A 24,178-nucleotide genomic window follows, 5' to 3' on the forward strand; every position below is an offset into this window, starting at 1 on the left:
GAATAATGGTAACCTCAATGTGATATATCTGGCATAACAAGTCATGTTCAGAGGTAGAAGTATTAGATACAGAACTTCAAGTGACCTCTGTTTTTCCTCTTTCAGCTGTCCCCAGACACAAATTCAGCTGGTGGCTGGACCACAGATGAGCAAAGAGAACCTGCTAGCTGGGACATCTCCAATAGTGTCCTTCACTGTTACCTGAATTCTCAACTTGGTCTATGTATGGCTGCCAGGTCCCCTTTGGCTGTCTAGGCATCAAGCTGACTGACCAGATGTTATGGGAATGCAAAGGTGCTTACTAAATGGTCAACTTTTGAGATTGCTGATGGAAGGAGTACAAGGTCAAGCACATAGCATTCAATACACATCTTCCTATCACCAAACCAAGTAAGAGAAAGAGTACTGGCTTTTATAAGATGAGACAGGAATTAACATAAAGAGATTCCACCTCTTTCCACCTCTTCTAACTACATTACTTATCATAGTTCACGACTTGGAAACTGATATGTCTACCCAACCAAGTATTATGACAATATTAAAGCAGTACATCAGTAATTTTCATGAATAAATTCTTATCAGTGATTAGCTTTCCTATCCATCACCACAGCAGAGTCTGAATATAATAAAAACTTCACAAAACTCAATCTGCACAGCATGCAAAATGTGCAAGGCACAGAACACTGACAATACACAGTAGTATTTAATATAGTAAAACTTCACTAATCCACACCTTTTGAATCCAGTTTCAGAATATCCAGACAACTTTTAGATTACCATATGATTTTATTTTATTCTTTTGAATATATAGAAATTGACTGACAATTTTAAAAAAATTGTAACAATGAAATATTTTTTTATTTTGAAATGTACAGTATTTACTGCACACATCTGGCACTAGCACAAATCAGATAGTGTGCAATAAATATTGGCTAAATTGAAAACATAGCTTGATGTTTATAACCTTCTTCAATGTTTGATGTGGTTATTGCACATAAACATGTTAAAAGTATAAAATTCTTTCACATTAAACCTTTAATAGCTATTGCCTTTATAATTACTTTACTAGATAATTTAAAATTTTGTCAATGTTTGGTCTGATTATTTTTATGGAAATTGGTCAGGCAATTTTACAATACCCACTACTTAATGAAATAAGCATATAAAAATAATAATGCACTAAAATATAATACAATAAATAAAAAAAATAAAAACAATTTGTTATTTAATAAAATAAACATATAAAATATAAAAAATATAATACATTGTAATAAAGAAAGTTATTTAATATAGAATACAGTACATTATTAAACAAATAGTAATTCATTATTATTTTAGACACCTCAGTATGATTATCAGCTAGTCAAACTAAAAATGACTACAAACATGTAGTACATTTAGGATGTTGCCACTTTTCCCAGTTTTGATTCATAAACCTTAACTAAAGTGTAGGTATTGTGTAAATTTTGCAGACATGTTTATACCAGGTCAGAAAGGGTAAACAGCTTGACATTATTGTTCTGCTTTATCTAACCATGAAGATGTAAAATGGGTGAAAGAACTGAAATTTAATGACAAGTAAAGGATGATTTATAATAAAAAACCACAATAAATTAAAAAAATATTTTGATCACGGGTAGTATTAGCATGCTTTAGTTTCTAATCATGAAAAACTATTACATAAATTACCAAAATCTAGCCCAGACTCACTAATAAAAATAAATGACATGAGAAAAAAATAGTGTTATTGAATCCTCAAGTGATGGTATATTGCAGAGTAAGTCAGCCTTGTCCCAGAACAGTCTTTTGGGATGAGAAAGATTTTATGACCAAAATAAAGAACTGACAGAGGCAGATTAACTATAGCTGGATTATAAGTCAGAAAGAAGTTTGTCAACATAGCCATGACATCCATGTTTGTAGTCATTTTGGTTTGACTATAGGCTAGCCTATGTACATGAATTTAGCCATGCCTACACTACCTAAATACATCAAACCTAAGCTAGACTAAGCCAGTGTAAGCATATTTCTTTGCAATGCAAAGAAAATTCCAAATACTATATTTTTCCTGACACATTTCTAGCACATACTTCCCTTCAGTAATGCATAATTGTTCTGGAAATTATAACTATTGCTAGGTTTATTTGCTAGCCTAGGCTAGCCAATATAAAATAAATTTGGTTAATATGGACAACCAGTATATCCACAAAAGGTCTTCCCAAAAGAAGTACAGATTAGCAAGGTTTACTGTATTATCATATAAAATAACATTCCCATAATAAATCTAATCAGATGTAATGGAAAAATGTTGACATACCTCTTCACATCTTCTACAATTAAGCTTTGTGTTATGTAAAGTGTGACATCCAATCCTTCCGTCCTTCAAAGGAAGAAGACCTTTTACCCCTGAAAGAGCTGCAAAACTTCCTACTTAAATTTCCAAGGGTTAAGTCTTCCATAGATGGCGAAGAAAACGGACTGTGTGTGTGAAGCCAATGGACTAGTGGGTGACTTGGAAGCTAGAGGCAAAAATAGTAAACATGCATGTCATAATGTCTAGAAACATTAAATTAAATCTCTTTCAAACCACCAGTCCAAATTTAATGCTTTGACAGTCATGCAAAGCATAAATCATAGGCACATATGCAGGGGGTTACACTGTAGAATTTTAGGCATATCAGAATCAACTACTTTTCCTATAAAAAATATTTTCTTTTAAAAATTCAAGTTTACTGAGCAATGTAAAACACTAATACCAGTAAAGTGCTAGAGAAAATCAAGTCTCTTTCAAAAATCATTTCAAGAAAACATCTCAAACTCATCAGTGCTTAAGGGCTTACTAACCAGTCCCACAGGGCAGACAACAAGCAAGCATCATAAAAAGCAGACTTTGCTTTTTCATGTTGTTTCATGACAACCATTCATACCTACACTTGACAGCTTTCTTATACTAACCTTGGAAGCTAGGGTTCCTACCCCAATCCTTGGGCCTACCTGTATGCAATTATAATATCTGAATATTTACAAAAAAAAAAAAAAAAAAATAGTGAACTTCAGTATATAACACCACATGAAATACCTATCATATTCTTTTACAAATGTAAATAGGTTAAGCCTAAGACTAAATCAGGGCATGCCACAGACATCATGATACAATAAGGTCTTGATCACCTTTAAGAACTTACATTCACTACTTGTTCTAAAGATTTTCCTTTGAGTACTGGGTAGAATGTTTGATAAAACTTAGCGAGCATCCATAAGACTTGTAGGAGGCTTCAAAGGTGTGGTTTTGTCATCCTCATCGCTTGGTCTTGTAACCGGTCTCATTAGATCTTTATGTGGATCTGGGACAGGTAATGGAGTGCTTTTTCATCTTGAATCAGACCCATTTCAGGACGCTGTAAAAAATTTAACACCTAAACTGGTATGTCATATATTTCATCTTCATCAACACCATCAACATTAACCTTCTTGTTAGATTTTCCCTTTACAAGCACAGATGTGAATCAGGTCTTTCCACTCTCTTCTTCACTGTGCACTTTCTTCCTGAATCCCCATAAGGTCTGTGTTTGGTATACTGTATAAGAGTTCAAACAAATAAAAACATGCAAATTCAGATAACTTGATAAACAATTAAAAATTATATCTTAATTTAGTCATCTGTACTATAAATATAAGTGACCTAAAATAAAAGAAGTAGAGGGCTCTGAGGCATCTCAAGGGGTCCCTTGACATCTTATAACTTACTGACCAAAGCTACCAATGTGAGTTTTTGTGTAAGACCATAAGCTACCAATGTGAGTTTTTGTGTAAGACCATAAACTAAACCTAAGCTAAAAATAATAACAAAGATACGGTAACATCTAAATAAATAACACTTATGGATTCTTCCTTCAAGACTGGCTTATATACTGTACTGTGCCAAAAGATATACTACTCAAGGACCCAAATTCCCATTTTTGGAAGCCAATGAGGACAAGGATAATTCTAATTAGTATCCATTAGAAATAAGCTGTTGCATATGTGATATGTGTACTTTGTATATATATAGTACTTTGTATATATATATATATATATATATATATATATATATATATATATATATATATATATATATATATATATATATATATATATATATACACATATACAGGCAGTCCCTGGTTATCGGCAGGCTCAGTTATCAGCAATCTGGTTTTTCGAGCTTCTCTAGCGATAAAATTGGCCATTTTTATGCTGATATGCGCCAATTTCAATTATTGGTGCCAATATATAACTAACAGAGGTGCCGATAACCCGAAAATGGCGATAACTGGGGACTGCCTGTAATAAATAAATAAATAAATATATATATATATAAATACAGGCAGTCCCCGGTTTTTTGACGGGTTCCGTTTTACGCCGTACGTAAACTGAAAATCGTTAAAACCGAAAAATCATTGAAAATCGTCAAAATCCTAAGAAAACCTTACTTTTAATGCTTTGGGTGTATTGAAAATGATGTAAAATGCATTTTATTGAGTTTTTCATAAAACCTCCAAATTTTTCATTATTCTGCTGTTTTGGAGCCATATTTCTTTGGATCGTATGCGAAACGCGTGTAACTCCAGGAACATGCGTTGTAAACCAGGAAATAATTTCTGATGAATATATTTGAAAAGCATCGTAAACCTCGAACATCGTAAGTCGGACCCATCAGAAAGGGGACTGCCTGATATATATATATATATATATATATATATATATATATATATATATATATATATATATATATATATATATATATATATATATATATATATATATATATACAAGTAAACCCTGTATTCGCGGTTTTCACGATTAGCGGACTTCTTATTTGTGGATTTCTCTTACATATACAGTATACGCATTATTCTGAAAATCGCCCATTCTCACTATTTTTCACAGAGAAATATTTACTAATTACTGTATTTTCATCTCATTTTTATGACTAAATGCACTTTTTTATAAAACTATTAACCCATAAACACAGAGCCTCTATTTACAAAAGTGTCTGCTGTATGCCGGCGGGTTTGGGAGTTACGCGAAGCGGAAAAAAAGTTTTTTCAAAAAATCACAGCACGCTTAGTTTTTAAGTTTAAGAGTTCATTTTTGGCTCCTTTTTTTATTGCCTGAAGTTTAGTATGCAACCATCAAAAATGAAAAAATATCATTATCATATATAAATATTGGAATATATGACAGCGCAAAAAAATTTCATATATAATTGTATACAAATCGCTGTGAGCAAAACGGTTAAAGCTAATGAGTTATGTTTTTCGTTGTATTGTACACTAAATTGCGATGATTTTGGTATATAACAAATTGTAAAACGATCAAAGCAACAGAGAAAATATTATCACAAAATGATGCATGAATTCGTAATGAGCGGACGTAAAAAATTTTTTTTTCAAAAATTCACCATAAATCGAAATATTGTGCTAGAGACTTCCCGTTTGTTGCAAAATGAAGGTAAATGATTGAATATTACTAGAATGTAATTTTTTTAGCTTACAATTGCAGTTTTCAACCAATTCGGTCAAGTTAAAGTTGACCGAAGGTCGAATTTTTTCTATTTATCGTGATTTATATGAAAATATTTCAAAACTGATAAAAGCTACAATCATGAGTTATTTTTTGTTGTATTCTACATGAAATTGCATACATTTTCATGTATAACACTTTATGTAACGTCTAATAGAAAACGGTGCAAAATTACGACAAGGTGACTAAAGAAATTCTGAGATTTTCAGCTGTTAGCGATTTGTATAGGGAAGATGATATCCACTTAGGCCTCACTTGCTAGCAGCGTGGGTTAAAATGCGTCCACTGTAGTCCTGAGTTCTTGTTCGCTGGTTCGAGCCCACGAGACGACGAATTTATTATCAACTAAAAATTCCCCCTTCTTAACATATATGAAAATATATTATTTCCGAGGTAGAGCAAATTGATATTAAAGGACGTTTGTAGCTTACTGATTGAATATGAATCACGGTGATGTGATAAAAAAGTCATAATATGGCTGCGTAAACAAATGCACCACGTGGTTAGCATGGCAGAGGTGGGTGAATATCGTCTCCAAATACAAACACCTGAGTTCGACAGGCGATTTGGTATAGGGAAGATGATATCCACTTATACCTCACTTGCTGGCAGCGTGGGTTAAAATGCGTCCACTGTAGTCCTGAGTTCTTGTCTTCGCTGGTTTGATTCCTTTAACATATTGAAAATATATTATTTCCGGAAGATGATATCCACTTATACCTCACTGATTGAATATGAATCACGGTGATGTGATAAAAAAAGTTAAAATGGCTGCATGCGACAAACACTGTAGTCCTGAGTTCTTGTACAAACACTGAGTTTGACTTGCGATTTGTATAAGGGAAGACGATATCCACTTATACCTCACTTGCTGGCCGCGTGGGTTAAAATGCGTCCACTGTAGTCCTGAGTTCTTGTCTTCGCTGGTTCGAGCCCACGAGACGATGAATTTATTATCAAGTAACAAAATTCCCCTTCGTTAACATATATGAAAATATATTATTTCAAGTAGAGCGAATTGGATATTAAAGGACGTTTGTAGCTTACTGATATATATATATATATATATATATATATATATATATATATATATATATATATATATATATATATATATATATATATATATATATATATATATATATATATATATAGGCAGTTCGGTTATCGGTGGGGTTCTGTTCGATGGTGCGACGATATCGGTTACGGGGCCTCTGTTAGGTAAGTATCGGGGCAAATACCCAATTATCGGTGCCAGTAAGCAGAAAGTGGCGATTTTTGACGCCGAAAATTGCTGATTTTCATTGCTAGGCAAGCACTGTAAAACCTGATCGCCGATATCCGAGCCCGCCAATAACTGGGGACTGCCTGTGTATACAGTATGTGTGCATATATATATACAGTATATATATATATATATATATATATATATATATATATATATATATATACATATATATTTTATATACATATATATATATTATATATACATACACATAAGATTTTAGTGCTGCTTTCGACTTGGTAAATCACAAGGCACTTATCAGTCCTCAAACTCAGTAAGTTATAATTATGCTGATCCTTGAAGTGTCCATCAATCCCAAAGGTCTTGTATTACCTGCCCTGAATTTCCATATTTTTCTAACTTCCTCCTATCTGACAAGTCCAAGTCTATCTCAGTTACTGCTAATCAACATTGGTTTCTTAAAGACCAAGATTCAGCCTCAGTCTTCTAGATTAAGGAACCTTGTTCTTAGTGATGTCACCTCACATCATTTAGGTGTGTTTAACCTTAACAACCAAGCAAAATGTGATGAAGCCAGTACGCTCATCTCTGGGCTTGTCTTTCATCAACTCCACGAATGGTTACCACCTGTAACAATGAACTTTAAATTTGGTAATAGTCTACTTGCCCAAGGGGACCAAAATAAGTATTGTAAAAGCCTAATTTGTACCTTATAGGAATCACTGGTCATTTGAATGGCAAAGTTGAATGAATAATGTTGAATGAATAATGTGATCAATTATACACCAACATAATGCCTTCAAATTTGGGTCAGGTATGTAAAATAAAGACTATACAGTAACCCCCTGTATTCGCGGTCTCACTATTTGAAGACTCACCTATTCACGGATTTCTCTGTGGAATGTATATACCCATTGTTCCCGGAAAATTCGCCCATTTATGGTATTTTTCACTGAGAAATATTCACTAATTACTGTATTTTCATATCATTTTCATGACTAAATACACTTTTTGTGATAAAACTTAAAATACTCAGGTATAAGCATTTTTAGAGTTTTTTTTGTGTTTAAACTATCAAAATAGGCAGTTCTAAGTGTTTTTAGAAGGGTTTTAAGTATTCGTGGATTTTAGCTATTCGTGGGGGTGCGGTACGCATCCCCCATGAATACAGAGGTTTACTGTAATTCATTTAAAACCCTAGATGAAAAATAAACTAAATTTAAGATAGAACAAATGTAACACCCAATAATTCAAATAGCATAACCAAATGTGTTGACAGCACATTAACTGAAAAAAAAACACTGATTCATAGACAAAATGGTTGCTTTTGTGTTCCTATTCATTAACAACAAAGCTACTAACACCAGTTGAAGTAGTCCGGCTAGCAGGTGTCTTAGTAGCTGTGCGCCTCTGACTGAATTCTCTTCTGGCTGCCTGCAGTTGCTGTAACCAATACATACGACCTTGGGCAGATGAGGCTTCAAGTATTGCTTCATCATTACCACATCTGTAATTGTGTACAGTATGAGAAAAAAAATTACCAACTATTCAAATAATGGTTTCAATAATACTAACCTCAATTTTAAAAGCTATGGAACTGAATCTCCATGGTGTTATTAATTGAGAAGTTTCTTGTCAAATCTATATATTTTCTAGTAGCTTGGGTCCCCCCAAAAAAAGAAATTCTCTCTCAAGGTAAGATGAATAGTCTTCAAACATACTGACAGAGGATGAAATGCAGCTACCTAATGTGAGGAGATTAATGAAGTAATAGTAATCTACACAATAAGTTTTTCTTGGGAAGAACCAAGGGGAGATTGGCACCTTGTCAGTTACCATTATGAAATGTAATGGAGAGAAGACTAAACCATGGGTCCATTATTGCATACATAATCACACCATTCACTAATACTAATAATAATAAAATATGAAAATTTTTATGATAAAATTAATTATTTGGATACTTACCCACTGTTAAAGTTAGCTACATCTTCACGCATTCGGTGTGAATGGCATTTAAAATATGCATTAAATTGTGAATGGCATTTAAAATATACAAATGAATAATGTCCTACTAACATAGATGGACAGTTTGTAATCCCATTTCCCACTAGGTGGCATTGAAATTTTTACACTCTAGTCAGAATTTTTCATGGCTACCCAAAGATGGGGAGGCTGGGTAGGTTTCATTTCAACAGTAGGTAATTACCCAAATAATTAATTTTACCATTACAATTTTATTATTAGGAATAAATCTCACTTACTTTTAAAGTTAGCTGACTAAAACACTGAATGAGGATGGGGTTAGTACAGCTAGAGAAACATCCACTCAGTCAAGCAAACTAAAAGCTTTTAAAAAGGGGAAAGCTTCTAAATATTCTTGCCAGTTGTGTGATCCTTCCTGGTATGTACTACTGTTGCATAATGGTGGATCCACAGCTGGATGTAAGTTTCCTCATAACGAACATGTTGGAGGATACTCACAAGGAAAAAGGGACTATCTCATAGAGTACTAGAGACTCATGCGCCAAAGTCAAAAGACCATAACTGGCAATCCAAAACTAAAGACAACGACTACCGTCTGATATGAAAGTACACTCCCATACACTAATGTGTTCCCTCATGCTCCCCAAACTGAACACTGGGATTTCCTAACAACCTGACGGTAGGGGAGAAGTAGTTCTCTCATGTTTGGTTCAGGAAGAAAATCATCCCTGTCTTGATGATAGGACTGTGGGCTTTACAATCCTCACACAAAATTTGATGTCTTGCAAACAAAGCAAGGTTAAACCAGGTTCCACATTCATACAGCTGCTCTGACAATCTTCTCTAACAAAAGCTCTTAAGGTAAATTAAAGGCATGCATACAGCAGGGACGTTGTGAAGTTTTACTTTCAAACAATGGCAGATGATCAGGATTTAACTCTACATGCACTGACTTAATCAAGCAACTTAGAAAAGACATTCATGAATACATGAACATTTGGCCTCCAAACACCACAAAATTGATTCTTAACTCCTTCTCTTTAAGGATTAAGTCTTTCTGGATAAGTCCTAAAAGCTATATCTGGGCACAGCAGAGCTTCCTCTTCATTGCCTACTAGAGCAATTAAATTAGGCACCTTCACAAAGGGAAAGGCTTTGCTTTGACAATGTTTTTAGACTTACGTAATGCGAGAAAAAAAAAAAAGTTGTCTTCATGAAGAAAGCCTTACAAGAAAGCTAAAGGAAAAAGCATTTTGAAAGTAAAGTTCTTAAGGGACGCTTTAACCAAAGGCTTAAAGCGAGGTAACGTCAAATTTAAGGGCTTTGTCCAAATTCCATCCTAAACAAAGATAGGAAGATTTTGGGGCTTCCAATTCAAAAGACTGGAAGACATCATCCAAAGTCATGTGTGATATTCAAGTTAGCATGTCCTAGAACTGAAGGCAACATAGTGTCAAGCTTTAAGCCAAAGAACAGAAAATCACTGCAAACCCAAAATACTGGAATAACTGATCAGGTTATCCACAGAGGTATGGGTGCTGGAAATCACTCAAGACAAGCACCAAGATCATAAACTGACCGCTGTTGTTGATGATGTCTCACAGTGCATATGAAAGATAGGCATAAGTGCCTACATTCAACCACTCTGGAAGTAAAGCATCAACCATCAAACCCAGAGATCCCAGTATGAAGAGCAGTAAACTGGGAGTTTCACATTTTGGGCAGTCACAGACATATCAATGTTCACGGATTTCGAAGGTTCCACAACTTTTGACATACTTGTGGATGAAGGGACCATTCTGACAGAAGACTTACCCTTTCCTGTTGAGTTGGTCTACAATGAACATCTTTCATTTTTTCCCTGAGGCAAACTGTTGTAGAAGAATGATAAAATGATGTTCATGGACTCTGTCCAAAGGAGAAGTTTCAACACTAGCTTGAACAAATTTCTTGATTTGTACTTCCTTATGTAGGTAAGGCAGGCTGACTGTTGGGGTAGAATGCGATCATCTTGCTCTGGTTAAATGTTCTGCTTGCATAAGATCTTCCAAACTGCCAAAAGCTCTTGGCTGTTAATATGCATTTGCTCTCCTGTGCAGTCTAACCCGTAACATTTTGTTGATTTTCAGGATGGCTCCCCGACCTAACCACAAAGCAACTAAGGACAATGTGAGGTCTGGGCTCTAGAGGTCTAGAGGCAGGATTATCAACAATCTTAACCAATTTCCCTGCCAATATTGAGAACGTGAAAGATCCAAAGAAATTGTGATTGGAATAGAGTCTGGAAGACAAGACCTGACCCAAGAATTCTTGAGGTAAAACTGAATTGGTTATTCTAAAGGATCCAAAAAAATTACAACTGGAATAGTCTGGAAGACAAGACCTGACCCATGAGTTCTTGGGGTAAAACTGAATTGGTCATTCTTAGATGGACCATGTTAACAAACTTCACAAGAGACCACATGACCCAAAAATGGAAGCCACCTCTTGGCTCAAGGCTTTTAAGGACTGAGATTTTCCAAGCAGTGATAGAAAATGTCTGTCTGTCTCTTTGTCTGAGAAGCCAAAAATGAGAGAACTGATCTTCATCCTCAGATAAACAACTGACAGGGTCGGAGAAGCACAGACTCGTCAACACTGATCAGAATGCCCAGCACCAAGGCCAGATGCAGATGACAATCCTTCGCCCTCAAGATCACCTAAAATGAATCAGTGAAAACTAACCATAGGACATCTACTACCCAGGTCTCTGCTCTACATTGCTGTCATGTTGCCCAAGAGCTTGACAGATTGCAGAAATGCTTTCTGGAAAATGTGCACAGGGTATGAGGATCTATCTCAATGGATGAAAGGAATCTCTTGCAAAGTTTTTCCTTATCAGAACACCATCATACAGCCAAAGGCTTCCTTGTTGTTAAGGAGGAAGGCTTATATGAGCCGTGGGTTTGCTCCATCTCAAAACCAGACAAACTACAACAGGCAACATCACAGAGGGTTTTAATAGTAACCAAAAGTGGTGGTTGGTACAGAACTGAAAGAAGACATCTTCATGTGACTGCGACCAAAAGCAAAGTGGAGTGCAGACCAACAGGCAGGCAGGGCTTCCCCCTATATATCAATAATTAATTACTTTGTCAGTAAGGTTAAATGGCCATTCAAGCTCACATTTGCAAACTAAAGCCTTATGGAAAAGGGTGAAAGTTTGTATTTGTGTAGGAACAAACACCTGCCAAAAAGTATACCATCATCTTCCTGATAACCATACAACTGATAAACAGTACTCACTATACAATCATAACACAGAAGTATATATACCAGTAAGTAAAAATAAAACAAGACTGAATGTGTTTCACCCATACCAACTGCACAAATATGCTGTACTCCTGGTAAATTTAGAACGGACTCTAATGTCTTCTTCCAAATTCAGGTCTGTTTTCTGCTCCCTACTGGGGTTTGTCACAGGTTCTGTGAGGCTCTTCTTTGATCTTAGCTGTACTGCTTGCTAAGTTTACTTTTCATCCCTTCCTATCTAATTTTCTCTTTACCTTCACATAAAAATCCCTCAAGCTTACCTTTCTGAGGCTAGAAATCAGATTCATGGTCACCAAACTAATTTATAAGTATAACAGTCCTTCATGTGTTCATTCATACACATTACAGAAACCATGTTGGAATAAGTCCTGTTTATTCTTAACGAGCTAATGATCATACAATTTAGGTACAAGCACTTGTCTGTCAGATTTTACATTAAAAGAAAAATCAAATTACAAGATTTATTCACCATGTTTCTTTAAATTCTCCAATATGAAAATTTACACTTCTGGTAGCCAACAAACCAATGGGGTATTTTTTGAGTACAGTCTCTAATGTTTTGTATATATTTCATGACATAGTGCCAAATGACTTGTAACCAATGATAGCAATTTTTCAATCCCAGCTTTATTCTCAGCTAGCCATGGCTAAAAGGAACATGTATATACCGGGTGTTTCGAAATTAGAGCCCCCCCCCTCCACAGAACGAATGGAAAGTTATGAAGTTTTCTGCTATAGCCTATCTCAAAGTACATTATTTGAAGTTTCTATTAAGCTATTTTTCATTTTACATTTCTTGTATTTTCAGACTGAGTGACGGAGTTAGATACAGCCATAGCTAATGACTCGGAGGAAATCAGGTGGATTGACCGAATCCAGGCTATAACCTTCAGAGAGGCCAGGGATGCTGGCGCATCCTTCATTTCACGTTCCTGGACAGTTAAATACATTAAAAGAGGTGAATCCTTTGTTAAAAGAAACTGGAACAAAAATCCATATGACTATCATCACGAAAAGAGTGAGAATCTTGGAAGGCCTAAAGTCCTTTCTCAGGAGTCAAAAGACATCATAGCTGAGGCAGTGGGTAGACCAAGAAAGTCTTTGCGTGAATTGGCACTTGAACTAGAAACAAAAAGAGGAAAGAAGAGAAGTTATAGTGCTGTATATTGTGAGTTGAAAAATCTGGTATCAAGCCATTTCATGTTATCAGCAAGCTCAACGTCACTCAACAACAGAGAGAAAACCGTGCATGGTTTTGTGGTTCATTTCTTAAAGATTGGGATGAAGCTGACTTCCTCCATGTTGCCGCATCAGATGAATTCTTCATTTACACAGTCAGGAAGCCAAATCATAAAATGACATCATTTGGGCTGCAAAGTTGGATGATATTAGCGATGACATGCGCTTTCGCCAAGTTGTGAAATTTCTTGAATGTTTGTGAATTTCTCTTTGTTTCACAGCCAAACGGTTAATGTGGATCATCAAAGAAAAAGGACAGTCATGGAATGGCTAATACTTCAGAGAAACTGTGCTTACTGGTGGAGTGTTTCCTTTGCTCAAAGATCCTGAAAATGTGTTATGTGTTGAAGTCACATTTTTGCAAGATAAGGCACCATGTTTCAAGGCTCTTCAGACACAGGAGCTGCTTCGAAACAGTGGTATCGATTTCTTCTCGTCAAGTGAATTTCCAGGTAGCTCCCCTGACTTAATATGTGTGAAAACATTGGTAGTATCTTGAAGGATCATGTTGGAGTGCGCAAAGTGAACTATGATGGTATACCAAGCCTCGACAACCTGCAAAGAGAGGTGACCGAAGTGCTCAGGGAAATGGAGTTTGAGTCTCAGCTTTTTTGCGATTTGCTGAAATCATACCCCTCAAGAACGCAGGCTGTGGTACAGGCAGATGGAGCCCACACAAAATATTAAATACTCAGAGAGAAACTTAAATAAATATCTGAGTTACTTTTGTTTTGTCCATATCAATTTTAGTTTATGCTGTAGAGGGGGGGCTCTAATTTCAAAACACCCTGTACAGTTGCACTGTACTTGTAAACAATCCTTCTGAAATACAGTATAAAATATAGATAAGTTCACTACAACTGTATCACTGGATATCACTAATACAAAATGTATGCTTACCTAATGGTAAAAAGCCCTTCATTTCTATTCTCTGGATCAAAGAGGAATGTCGCGAGTGCAATGTCTATAGAGCCTAAGGGTTCAGAATCATTCTTCTGTTTGTAATAATACAACTTGCAGACACGATCAGAGTAAACAAACCACCTCTTCTTGGCAGAACTTCCAAAACCTCTCAAACCAGGAACGGAGGTCTTTTTGCCATATGAGTTATGCTTATACAGGTAACCACATAATTTATATTCTCCTCTTGGATCTTGGATTTCTTCCTTTTCATCAATCTTGGAGAGTGCGTCACTTGGACGTGTCCAACTTTTGGGCCTGAACAATTCGTCATCTTTTTCACATATGGCAACATTCCTATGTAAATTGCTAGTACATGTAGTATGAGATCTCGGTCTCAATTCTACTGCAGTCTCCTCAGGTACCTTTGGGTTTTCACTGGCACAGGCTTGAGTAAGAGGCTGATAAAACATCATTTACTGTTCAACTCCAATCATTCCTACATGTGCCTGAAACAAAATAACAGAAATATACTTTCAACTGAAACAGAAAAATTAAAAAAAAAAAATAGTGATTCAAACCAATCACACGTAAAATTGTAATACTATAAAATGCATAACAAAAGTATAACAATCAAGTTCATAATATGTGATTTTACACAGATACTGAAATAATGTGCATTAAAATGACAAAACAGGAAAAATAATTCAAAGCACCTGTAGTTTCATTAATACAAATCTCTCATTCAATGGAAAGCCTGCCAACAAAAACCTTGCTCTCAATTGCAAAGTAGACGATACTGGCTATAGAACCCAACTATAAACAACTGGCATCACAAAGCCCACGAAAGATAAATACTGTAGAGGATAAAGTGGGGTGTTATGGTAAAATAAGACTGGTCACCAATAACATGCCAACTGAGGAGTCAAGATACCCGTGGGTGTTGCAGCAGAAGTAAAACCTTATTTATGTTTGAACTGATACTGTATCTTGATTAAACAGCTGAGCAATATAGCAAATTTTTAAAGTACAGTAAAGCATTTTTTCTAACATACAAACCTGAAGGTCTTTACATAGGATTTAACTTGCTGATGCCAGCTGGAACAGCCATTCAACTTTCATGCAAGATCGTTAGCTACTGATGGTAAGGGGAAAGCCCTCCCACTCATTGGTCTGCACTCCACTTTGCCTTTTGGCCCATGTATCAGAATGAGAGGTGGCTGAGATGGTTTGTACGTTAGGAAAAATACAAATTACTTTAAAAATGATATTTTTATGATAAAATAAAGTTTGTTCATACTTACCTGGCAGATATATATATAGCTGTATTCTCCGAAAGGGACCGACAGAAATTCAAAAACTTACGGCACACGCAGTTGGGCCAGGTGGTTAGTACCCATTCCCGCCGCTGGGAGGCGGGTATCAGGAACCATTCCCATTTTCTATTCAGATTTTCTAGAAACTAGAACTACTGTCTCCTGAGGGGAGGAGGGTGGGTACTATGATTATATATATCTGCCAGGTAAGTATGAACAAACTTTATTTTATCATAAAAATATCATTTTGTTCATGACACTTACCTGACAGATATATATATAGCTGAATCCCACCATTGGAGGTGGGAAGAGACAGAATAGGATTTAGGAAACAAACATATGTAGGCGATTGACGCCTTGGTTCCTTACCTGTTAGCATTGCTGACTTCGTGATTACTGTCACCCAAGTCTGCTTCTGCTTTACTAGAGAACTCCAGCGAGGTAGAGACCTATAAAGCTGGTGAAATCTAGATGATCTGTCAACGGGGCGAGACCACAATGTGACTAGACCATATGACCTTACTGTGAGGGCAAGCGACAAACTAAACAACCACCTGACCAAGCCTAGTTACGTCAAGAATAATTAACATAAACTAAGGACTGGGGGCGACCACCACTGGTGGAGACCCAACAACCATAAAACAACACATCAAAATATTTAAAAAACACACAAAAACAAAACTAAAGGAGAGGATGAGAGTCGCTTTCTGCCCCCAAGATCGTATTTGCAGAAACGTAAGGCCCCAGCGCACAGCAATTCTCATATGACGTCTTTACTTCTGTAAGATAATGAGAAGCGAAGACAGAATTGCTTCGCCAAAAAGTGGCACCCAGAATGTCATTGAGAGACTGGTTTTTCTGGAAAGCCACTGAGGTAGCAATGGCTCTCACTTCGTGAGCCTTGACCTTCAAAGTTCTCAAATCTCGTCTAGCACACTGGAATGGGCGTCTATGATGGTGCTTCGTAAAAAGAACGCCAGGGCATTCTTCGAGAGTGTTATATCAGGCCTCTTAACCGAGCACCAAAGATTGCTAGAAGGACCTCTACAATCCTGGGTCCTCTGTAAATAAAATTTCAGAGCCCTGACAGGACACAGGGTTCTCTCAGGTTCTTGTCCAGTGATGTTCGTCAAGCCCTTAATTTCGAAGGACCTGGGCCAAGGGGAAGACGGGTTTTCATTCTTGGCAAGAAACAGAGGGCTCAGAGAACAGACAGCATCAGGGCCTCTGAAACCTATAATCTTGCTGATCGCTTGAAGTTCACTAACCCTCTTCGCCGTCGCCAGAGCAGTTAGGAAAATAGCTTTCTTGGTTACATCTTTGAAGGAAGCAGAATGTAAAGGTTCAAATCTCTTGGACATCCGGAATTTTAGAACAACATCTAAATTCCACAAAGGTAACTTAGGGGCGGCTACCTTAGACGTCTCAAAAGACCTTAGAAGATCATGAAGGTCTTTATTGTCCGATAAGTCAAGGCCTCTATGCCTAAAGACCGCTGACAGCATACTCCTATAGCCTTTGATGGTAGGGACTGCCAGCTTTAAATCCTTTCTCAAATAAAAAGGGAAGTCCGCTATCTGGGACACAGAGGTTGTGGTAGAGGAAATTCCCTTAAGTTTGCACCACTTCCTAAAAATGACCCACTTGGACTGGTACACTGCGCTGGATGAGGCTCTCCTGGCGTTGGCGATCGCCTTAGCCACTGGTTTAGAAAAACCTCTCGCTCTGAGCAACTTCTCGATAGTCTGTATGCAGTCAGACTCACAGCGGGAAGGTTTTTGTGGTACCTCTCGAAGTGGGGTTGTTTGAGATCTGTTCTCAAAGGAAGCATTCTTGGAAAATCCACCAAGAGAGACATGACCTCTGTGAACCACTCCGCTGAAGGCCAAAAAGGGGGCGATTAAAGTCATTCTCGTCCCTTCTGAAGCTACAAACTTCTGATGACTTCCCCCAGAATCTTGAATGGGGGAAAGGCATACAGATCTAGACCCTTCCAGTCCCAGAGAAAGGCATCTACTGCTAGGGCCCCCATGTCGAGAACGGGAGAGCAGTAAAGAGGCAGCCTTGTGGTCCTTGAAGTTGCAAAAATGTCCACCAGGGGACGTCCCCAAAGCTTCCAAAGCTCCTGACACACTTCCGCGTTCAGAGTCCACTCTGTTGGAAGAAGCTGATGCTGCCGACTGAGAAGGTCCGCGCGTACATTCTCGACCCCTGCTACGAAACGAGTGAGAATTGTCACCCGACGAGAATGTGCCCACAGCAGGATCTCTTTGGCAATCAAGAACAGGGACCGAGAATGAGTACCTCCCTGTTTCTTGAGGTACGCCAGGGCCGTGGTGTTGTCTGAGTTGACTTGAATTACCCGGCCTGCAACTTGATCTTCGAAGAACTGAAGAGCCAAGAAAATCGCTTTCAGTTCTTTTAGATTGATGTGCCAGGACACCTGTTCCCCTTTCCAGGTGCCTGACACTTCCTCCCCCCCAGTGTTGCTCCCCATCCCGACATGGACGCGTGGAAAACAACACTAGGTCAGGGTTCTGAAGAGAGAGAGACCCCTTCTGCCAACTTTAAGGGATCGAGCCACCACCGAAGATGGTCCTTGACAGAGAGAGAGATCCTGAGAGACTCCTCCAGATCCTCCTTGTTCTTCCAGTTGTCCGCAAGAAAGAACTGTAGGGGTCTGAGATGCAACCTCCCCAGGGAAACAAACTTCTCTAGTGATGAAATGGTCCCCAGCAGACTCATCCATTCCCTCACCGAGCATGTTTCTTTCCCCAGGAAGGCCGAAACTTTTACGAAGCAGTGCTGCTGACGTTCCTGGGATGGAAAGGCTCGAAAAACCACTGAATCCATCTGAATCCCCAGATAAAGAATGGACTGAGAGGGGATCAGATGCGACTTCTCTAAATTCACAAGAAGTCCCAGGGACTTCGTCAGCTCCAAAGTTGAATGTAAGTCCTCCAGACACCTTTCTTCCGATGTGGCTCGGATGAGCCAGTCGTCCAGATAGAGCGAGATCCTTATACCCGCAAGATGAAGCCACCGGGCAACGTTCCTCATCAGGACTGTGAACACCATAGGAGCTGTACTCAGTCCGAAACAGAGAGCTCTGAACTGGTACACTCTTCCCCCCAGGACAAATCTCAAAAACTTTCTCGACTGAGGATGAATGGGGACATGAAAATAAGCGTCCTGGAGGTCCAGAGAGACCATCCGATCGCCTGGTCGCAGCGCATTGAAAACAGACTGGGGCGTTTCCATTTTGAACTTTTCTTTGACGACAAAATTGTTCAGTCTGCTGACGTCCAGGACTGGTCTCCACCCCCCTGACTGTTTTGGAACCAGGAAGAGACGATTGTAAAAACCTGGAGACTCCAGATCCAGGACTCGCTCTATGGCCCTCTTCTCGATCATTTCTTCCAGCAGATCTAAAAGGATCTGTTGCTTCTCCGGACGGTAAGAAGGCAACAGATCTCTGGGAGTTGAGGACAGGGGTTTTCGAGGAACGGGATCCTGTAACCTTTCTTGATTACATTGAGGGACCAGGAATCCGCCCCTCTTACTTTCCAGGCTTCCGAAAACAGGAGAAGCCTGGCTCCTACTGGTGTCTGGAGGTGGAGAAAGTCACTTCTTGCCCCTTTGGGAAGAAGGGGCTCCGCCTCTGGAGAGGCCTCTTCCTCGCGAAAAGGGTCTAGAGGAGGAAGATCTCCCACGAAAGGGCTTCTGTCTCTTCAAGGGTAGTCCCTGCGATGACGTGGAAGGGACACTAGGACGTCTGGAAGACTGTGCAAGGAGATCCTGAGTAGCCTTCTCCTTAAGGCTGGAGGCGAGATCCTTGACAAGCGGCTGGGGGAAGAGATGGCTAGACAGAGGGGCAAAAAGTAACTCAGCCCTCTGAACAGGAGAAACCGACTTGGCAGCAAAATTGCAGTATAAAGCCCTCTTCTTAAGGAGGGTTGTACCAAAATGCGAAGCCAGTTCATCTGCGCCATCCCTGACGGCCTTGTCCATGCAAGACAGTACACTGGACAGCTCCCCCAGAGAAATAGAATCTGGACTACGAGTCCTCAAGTCCAAGGCCCCCAAGCACCAATCCAGAAAGTTAAAGACCTCCATAGACTTGAAAAGGCCTTTCAGATGGTGGTCGGTCTCAGAAAGCGTCCAGGACACTTTCGCCAAAGAAAGGAGAGACCTCCTTGAAGCATCAACGAGGCTCGCAAAGTCGCCTTGAGAGGAAGAAGGAACCCTTGAGCCAATTTCCTCTCCCGTCTCATACCACATTCCAGCTTTCCCGCACAATCTAGACGGGGGTAGAGCGAAGGAAGATTTTCCTTGAGACTTCCTATCTTCCATCCAAGAGTTGACTCTCTTGAGAGCTTTTCTAGCAGCAAGAGAAGTCTTCATTTGCAGGAAGCCGGGCGATTTCCTCACCTTCGAGGAAGCTAACTGCGAAGGAGGGGAAAGAGGAGCAGTAGGCTGAAATTTATCTGGAAAAAGTTCCTTAAGCATACTAGCCAAAACCCGGTAGTCGGAGAAAGACGACAGAGGGGGCTGCTCCTGCTCTGCAGAGTCCGACTCCTGAGACAAACCAAAATCAAATCAGTCCAAAGAAGCGTATGCCTATTCACAAATCCAAAGTCAAAAAACCAAAAGACAATCAGAATACTCAGTGGAAAAGTTTACGAAATCCAACAGCGGAGGTAGTGACAACAGGTGTTGACAATACCGGCGACAGAGAAAATCTGAATAGAAAATGGGAATGGTTCCTGATACCCGCCTCCCAGCGGCGGGAATGGGTACTAACCACCTGGGCCAACTGCGTGTGCCGTAAGTTTTTGAATTTCTGTCGGTCCCTTTCGGAGAATACAGCTATATATATATCTGTCAGGTAAGTGTCATGAACAAAATATGCTATTTCTTCCTACATAAATACAACCCTTCAGTCTTTACATAGGAGATTTACCCAATGGAGGGTGGAGTTTAGTCTTTACATAGGAGATTTACCCAATGGAGGGTGGAGTTTGAGTAAATCTCTGAACCAACTGGTTTGGTTCTACCCACTCAGGAATACCTTCCTGGTCTGGAAGAGCTGAAGAAGGAATCCTGCACTTCCAGCTTGTTGGACATAAGGGATGTTGTAACTGCTAGACCTCTTGGCTTAAAGTAATGAGTCGGGTCATTACTTTGAAAAAAGGCTTGGAAGAACCCAAGAGTGTTGGAGACAATGAAACTTGCTAATAAGACTAATGGGTTTGTTTTACTCTCTCTCTCTCTCTCTCTCTCTCTCTCTCTCTCTCTCTCTCTCTCTCTCTCTCTCTCTCTCTCTCTCTCTCTCTCTCTCTCTCTCCTCCTCCTGTCTAGAGAGGGGACATGCATCCAAACCATCTACACAAGATGAAGAACAGGATGCCCTCACCATGTAGTCATCATCCAAAATCTTCCGTTCAGCACGTGACTGACTTGCTGCCTGTCTCTTCGCCTAAAGAAAGAGACTGCTAAAAAAAAAAGAAGGGAGGAGACCTACCTGTCTCTTTGTCTAAAGAAAGAGACAGCTAAAAGAGATAAGGGAGGAGACCAATCTTTCACACCCCTTCTCCTTCACTTACCGAACACCTTAGGCGAGATGCATGTGTCCCATAAGGGAGTCGGATGAAACACACAACTTGTTGGGCAGCCACAAGGAAGAGCATGTCCAAATACTTATGGGCAAGTCTGAAGATAATACGAGGTATATGTGGTCTGGTGTACCACATGCCTGCCTGTATTACCTGGTGAGAAAGAATACAAGGGACAGGGAGATAACCCTAACCCGCGATCTCGTCCAGACCAAACTCTCGTTTACCTCCAGATGAAAGCAACCCATTGCATCTCATGAAGCTTGAAAGAGGATGATGGACACCCCTTCCGTGGCCAAGTCCGTTAACGAAGAGGCGTCGACACTCAGGAGTTCTCTTAAGGTAGCACCACAGCACTCTAATCGGACAAAGTAGCTTCCAGTTCTGATCTTATCTACAAGGTCCCTCCCCTCAATTGCTTGGCAAAAGGCCATGAACTCTCTTTGCTGAGGCTAGGATAAGCAAAGAAAAAGTCTTACAGTCAGAACTCTGTCTAATGACTTTCTCAACAGCTCATACAGCATAAGAGCTAGGCTCCTTAAGATGAGAATCCTAACCTGCTCGGGAGCCTGAGTTCCCCAGGTGGGCAGAAGAAACTTCTCATAAGATAAAGATCCCTCAAGGGAGAGAGATCTATTTCCTTCAACCAAAGGACTTGGCCAAGGGCAGCTCGTCGCCCTTAACAGCCACAAGAGAATTCTCATGCGAAGAAGGGAGTTACCTGCTGGATAGAGGCTTTGATTGGAGAGAGGTTAACTACACCAACTACAGAAGATGGGGCATTCTCTGTCAGATCTAACACCCTCATCTCTCAAATTTTGCTGAAATTTGGTTTATAGAAATCATAGGCCCAAATCCATTTCTGAAATTTTAGACCAATCCAACAAATGGTTCAAAAGATATGCAATCGGGGAAATTTGAGGTTGTAAGGACTGGGTTATGAGCGAAATACTGGCTGGGTGTTAACTGGTTTATTGGTTGTTCCTTACTGAGATGTACAGAATCTTGGAAGATGTTATTGACACCCGGTAATGTAAGCGTCTACACACAGACAGGTAAACGGACATAAAAGGTTCAGACATCTGTGTTTGTCGGCAGACAAACAGATGGCGATATCAAGAGACATAATTAACATATGGTGATGAAACATACATCAGTGGAAGGTCAGGAAATTCTACATATGGCCAATTGTATGAGATTCAAGACAGATTAATGGATACAATGCAATAGCATAATAAATGTGAAATGGAGAGACCTTTGGCGTCATGAAACAGAAACATACACACAGTTTGATACAGAAGATTGTTGGAACTTATGGCTACATGATTAGAAGCTTGCATGGCAATGCAAGTAGTGGTGAGTCATTAAGACAACAGAAATATTGTATGGTTGAACTGTAGAGAAAGAAAACGACGCGCTCTGTTTTGTCTGTCGACTCCGATGATGACTTTCTCAACAGCTCATACAGTGTTTGGAAGAGCGTCGGGGCTCTTACAAGATGAGAATCGTAACGTCTGATTGTTTGGAAGAGAGCCTCTTGAGTTCCCCAAGGTCGATGCGGAAATTGTCAAGACAATAGTTTCGAAACTTGGGCTCACAAGGAGGCTGAAAACCCGGCCAGATCCCTGGTTGAAGGTGACGTCGGATGATCTATTTCGCCGAGGGCTGAAGGATGTGGCTGATCCTTGGTAGCCAGCTCGAGAGGGGCGGCAGCAGGCTGAAGGATGGCGTGGCTGGTCGCCGTTGGTCTTAACAGCCAAGACAGGTTTCCTGGAGGAGGTATCCAGGGCTCGGTGGTGGATGGGTCATCTCGGAGGGTCGGAGAACTGAGAACTCAGGAAAGTCGGCGAAGGGTCTATCCTGCTGGTCGTCATCTTGAGGCGGGTTTGATTGAGAGGGGTCACCAGTTAGGACTGGGTTATGTCAGAAATACTGGCTGGGTGTTAACTGGTTTATTGGTTGTTCCTACTGAGATGTCAAATTTTGCTGAAGATGTTTTGGTTAATATAGCGTCTACACACAGACAGGTAAAACGGACATAAAAGGTTCAGAATCTGTGTTTTCAGACAAACAATGGCGATTTTAGAGACAATCCAACAAATGGTGATGAAAATAGATCAGTGGAAGGGTCAGGAAATTTACATATGGGAAATTTGAGGATTCAAGACAGATTAATGGATACAATGCAATAGCATAATAAATGTGAAATGGAGAGACCTGGCGTCTCACAAACAGAAACATACATAAGTTTGATACAGAAGATTCGTTGGAACATTAAGTAATGATTAGAATGCTTTGGCAATGCAAATGTGACACGTTAAGACAACAATGCTTAGGAGAAAGACTGAAATATTTATGGTTGAAGCGTTCAGAAAAAAGGCGCTCCTGTTTTGTCCAAGGAGCTCGATGAACGATCATAGCGAACACCACGAACACACGTGTTTGGAAGAGACAGCGTCGGGGCTTTACAAAATGTGAGGTCATTTTCACCAAGTTGATGATCAAAATAAAACAGTTATTTAGAATCAGAAAGACAGGTTTTAAAAAAATTGAAAAATAAAAAAGTTATACAAAAAAACAAAATTTGAGGTCACAATTTGACCTCCGGGGTATCAAATGAGAATTTTTTTTATAGATGTAAAAAATGAAGGAAAGGGCATTATCTATTAGAATCAGCAAAAAAAAGCTTGTGTATGTAAGTATTTTTCATGAAACTAACCTATAAGTGAACACCATATTCAAAAGTCGGGCATCAGTTCTACCTATTTTTTCACACTTAAGCTCATATTTTGACATACAGATTTTTTTATAGATATAAAAACAAAGACAGGGTTCTTAGCTATGAGGAACAATCATAGAAATGTTTGGTAATGTTGGTACTTTTTATGTAACTAACTTACAAGTGAACAAAACAATAAAAAATCATTGTTAGTACTTTGGTATTTATAAATTGCTTATATATTCCAGGAATTGTAATATCTTAGTCATTAGATATAAAT

At 39.1% G+C, this 24,178-nt stretch overlaps 1 protein-coding gene across 1 annotated transcript in view; it reads right to left on the reverse strand.

The window, feature by feature from the left end:
• LOC136849680 (TBC1 domain family member 2B-like) overlaps nucleotides 1-24,178 on the reverse strand; it is a 546,715-nt gene that overhangs the window by 507,087 nt on the left and 15,450 nt on the right. Inside the window, 2 exon segments of the mRNA XM_067123026.1 lie at nucleotides 8,174-8,318; nucleotides 14,249-14,757. Of these exon segments, the coding sequence (XP_066979127.1) occupies nucleotides 8,174-8,318; nucleotides 14,249-14,724 (621 nt within the window). The 5' untranslated portion in view covers nucleotides 14,725-14,757.

This window comes from Macrobrachium rosenbergii, chromosome 21, assembly GCF_040412425.1.
Source record: "Macrobrachium rosenbergii isolate ZJJX-2024 chromosome 21, ASM4041242v1, whole genome shotgun sequence".
NCBI classification, from domain to species: Eukaryota; Metazoa; Arthropoda; class Malacostraca; order Decapoda; family Palaemonidae; genus Macrobrachium; species Macrobrachium rosenbergii.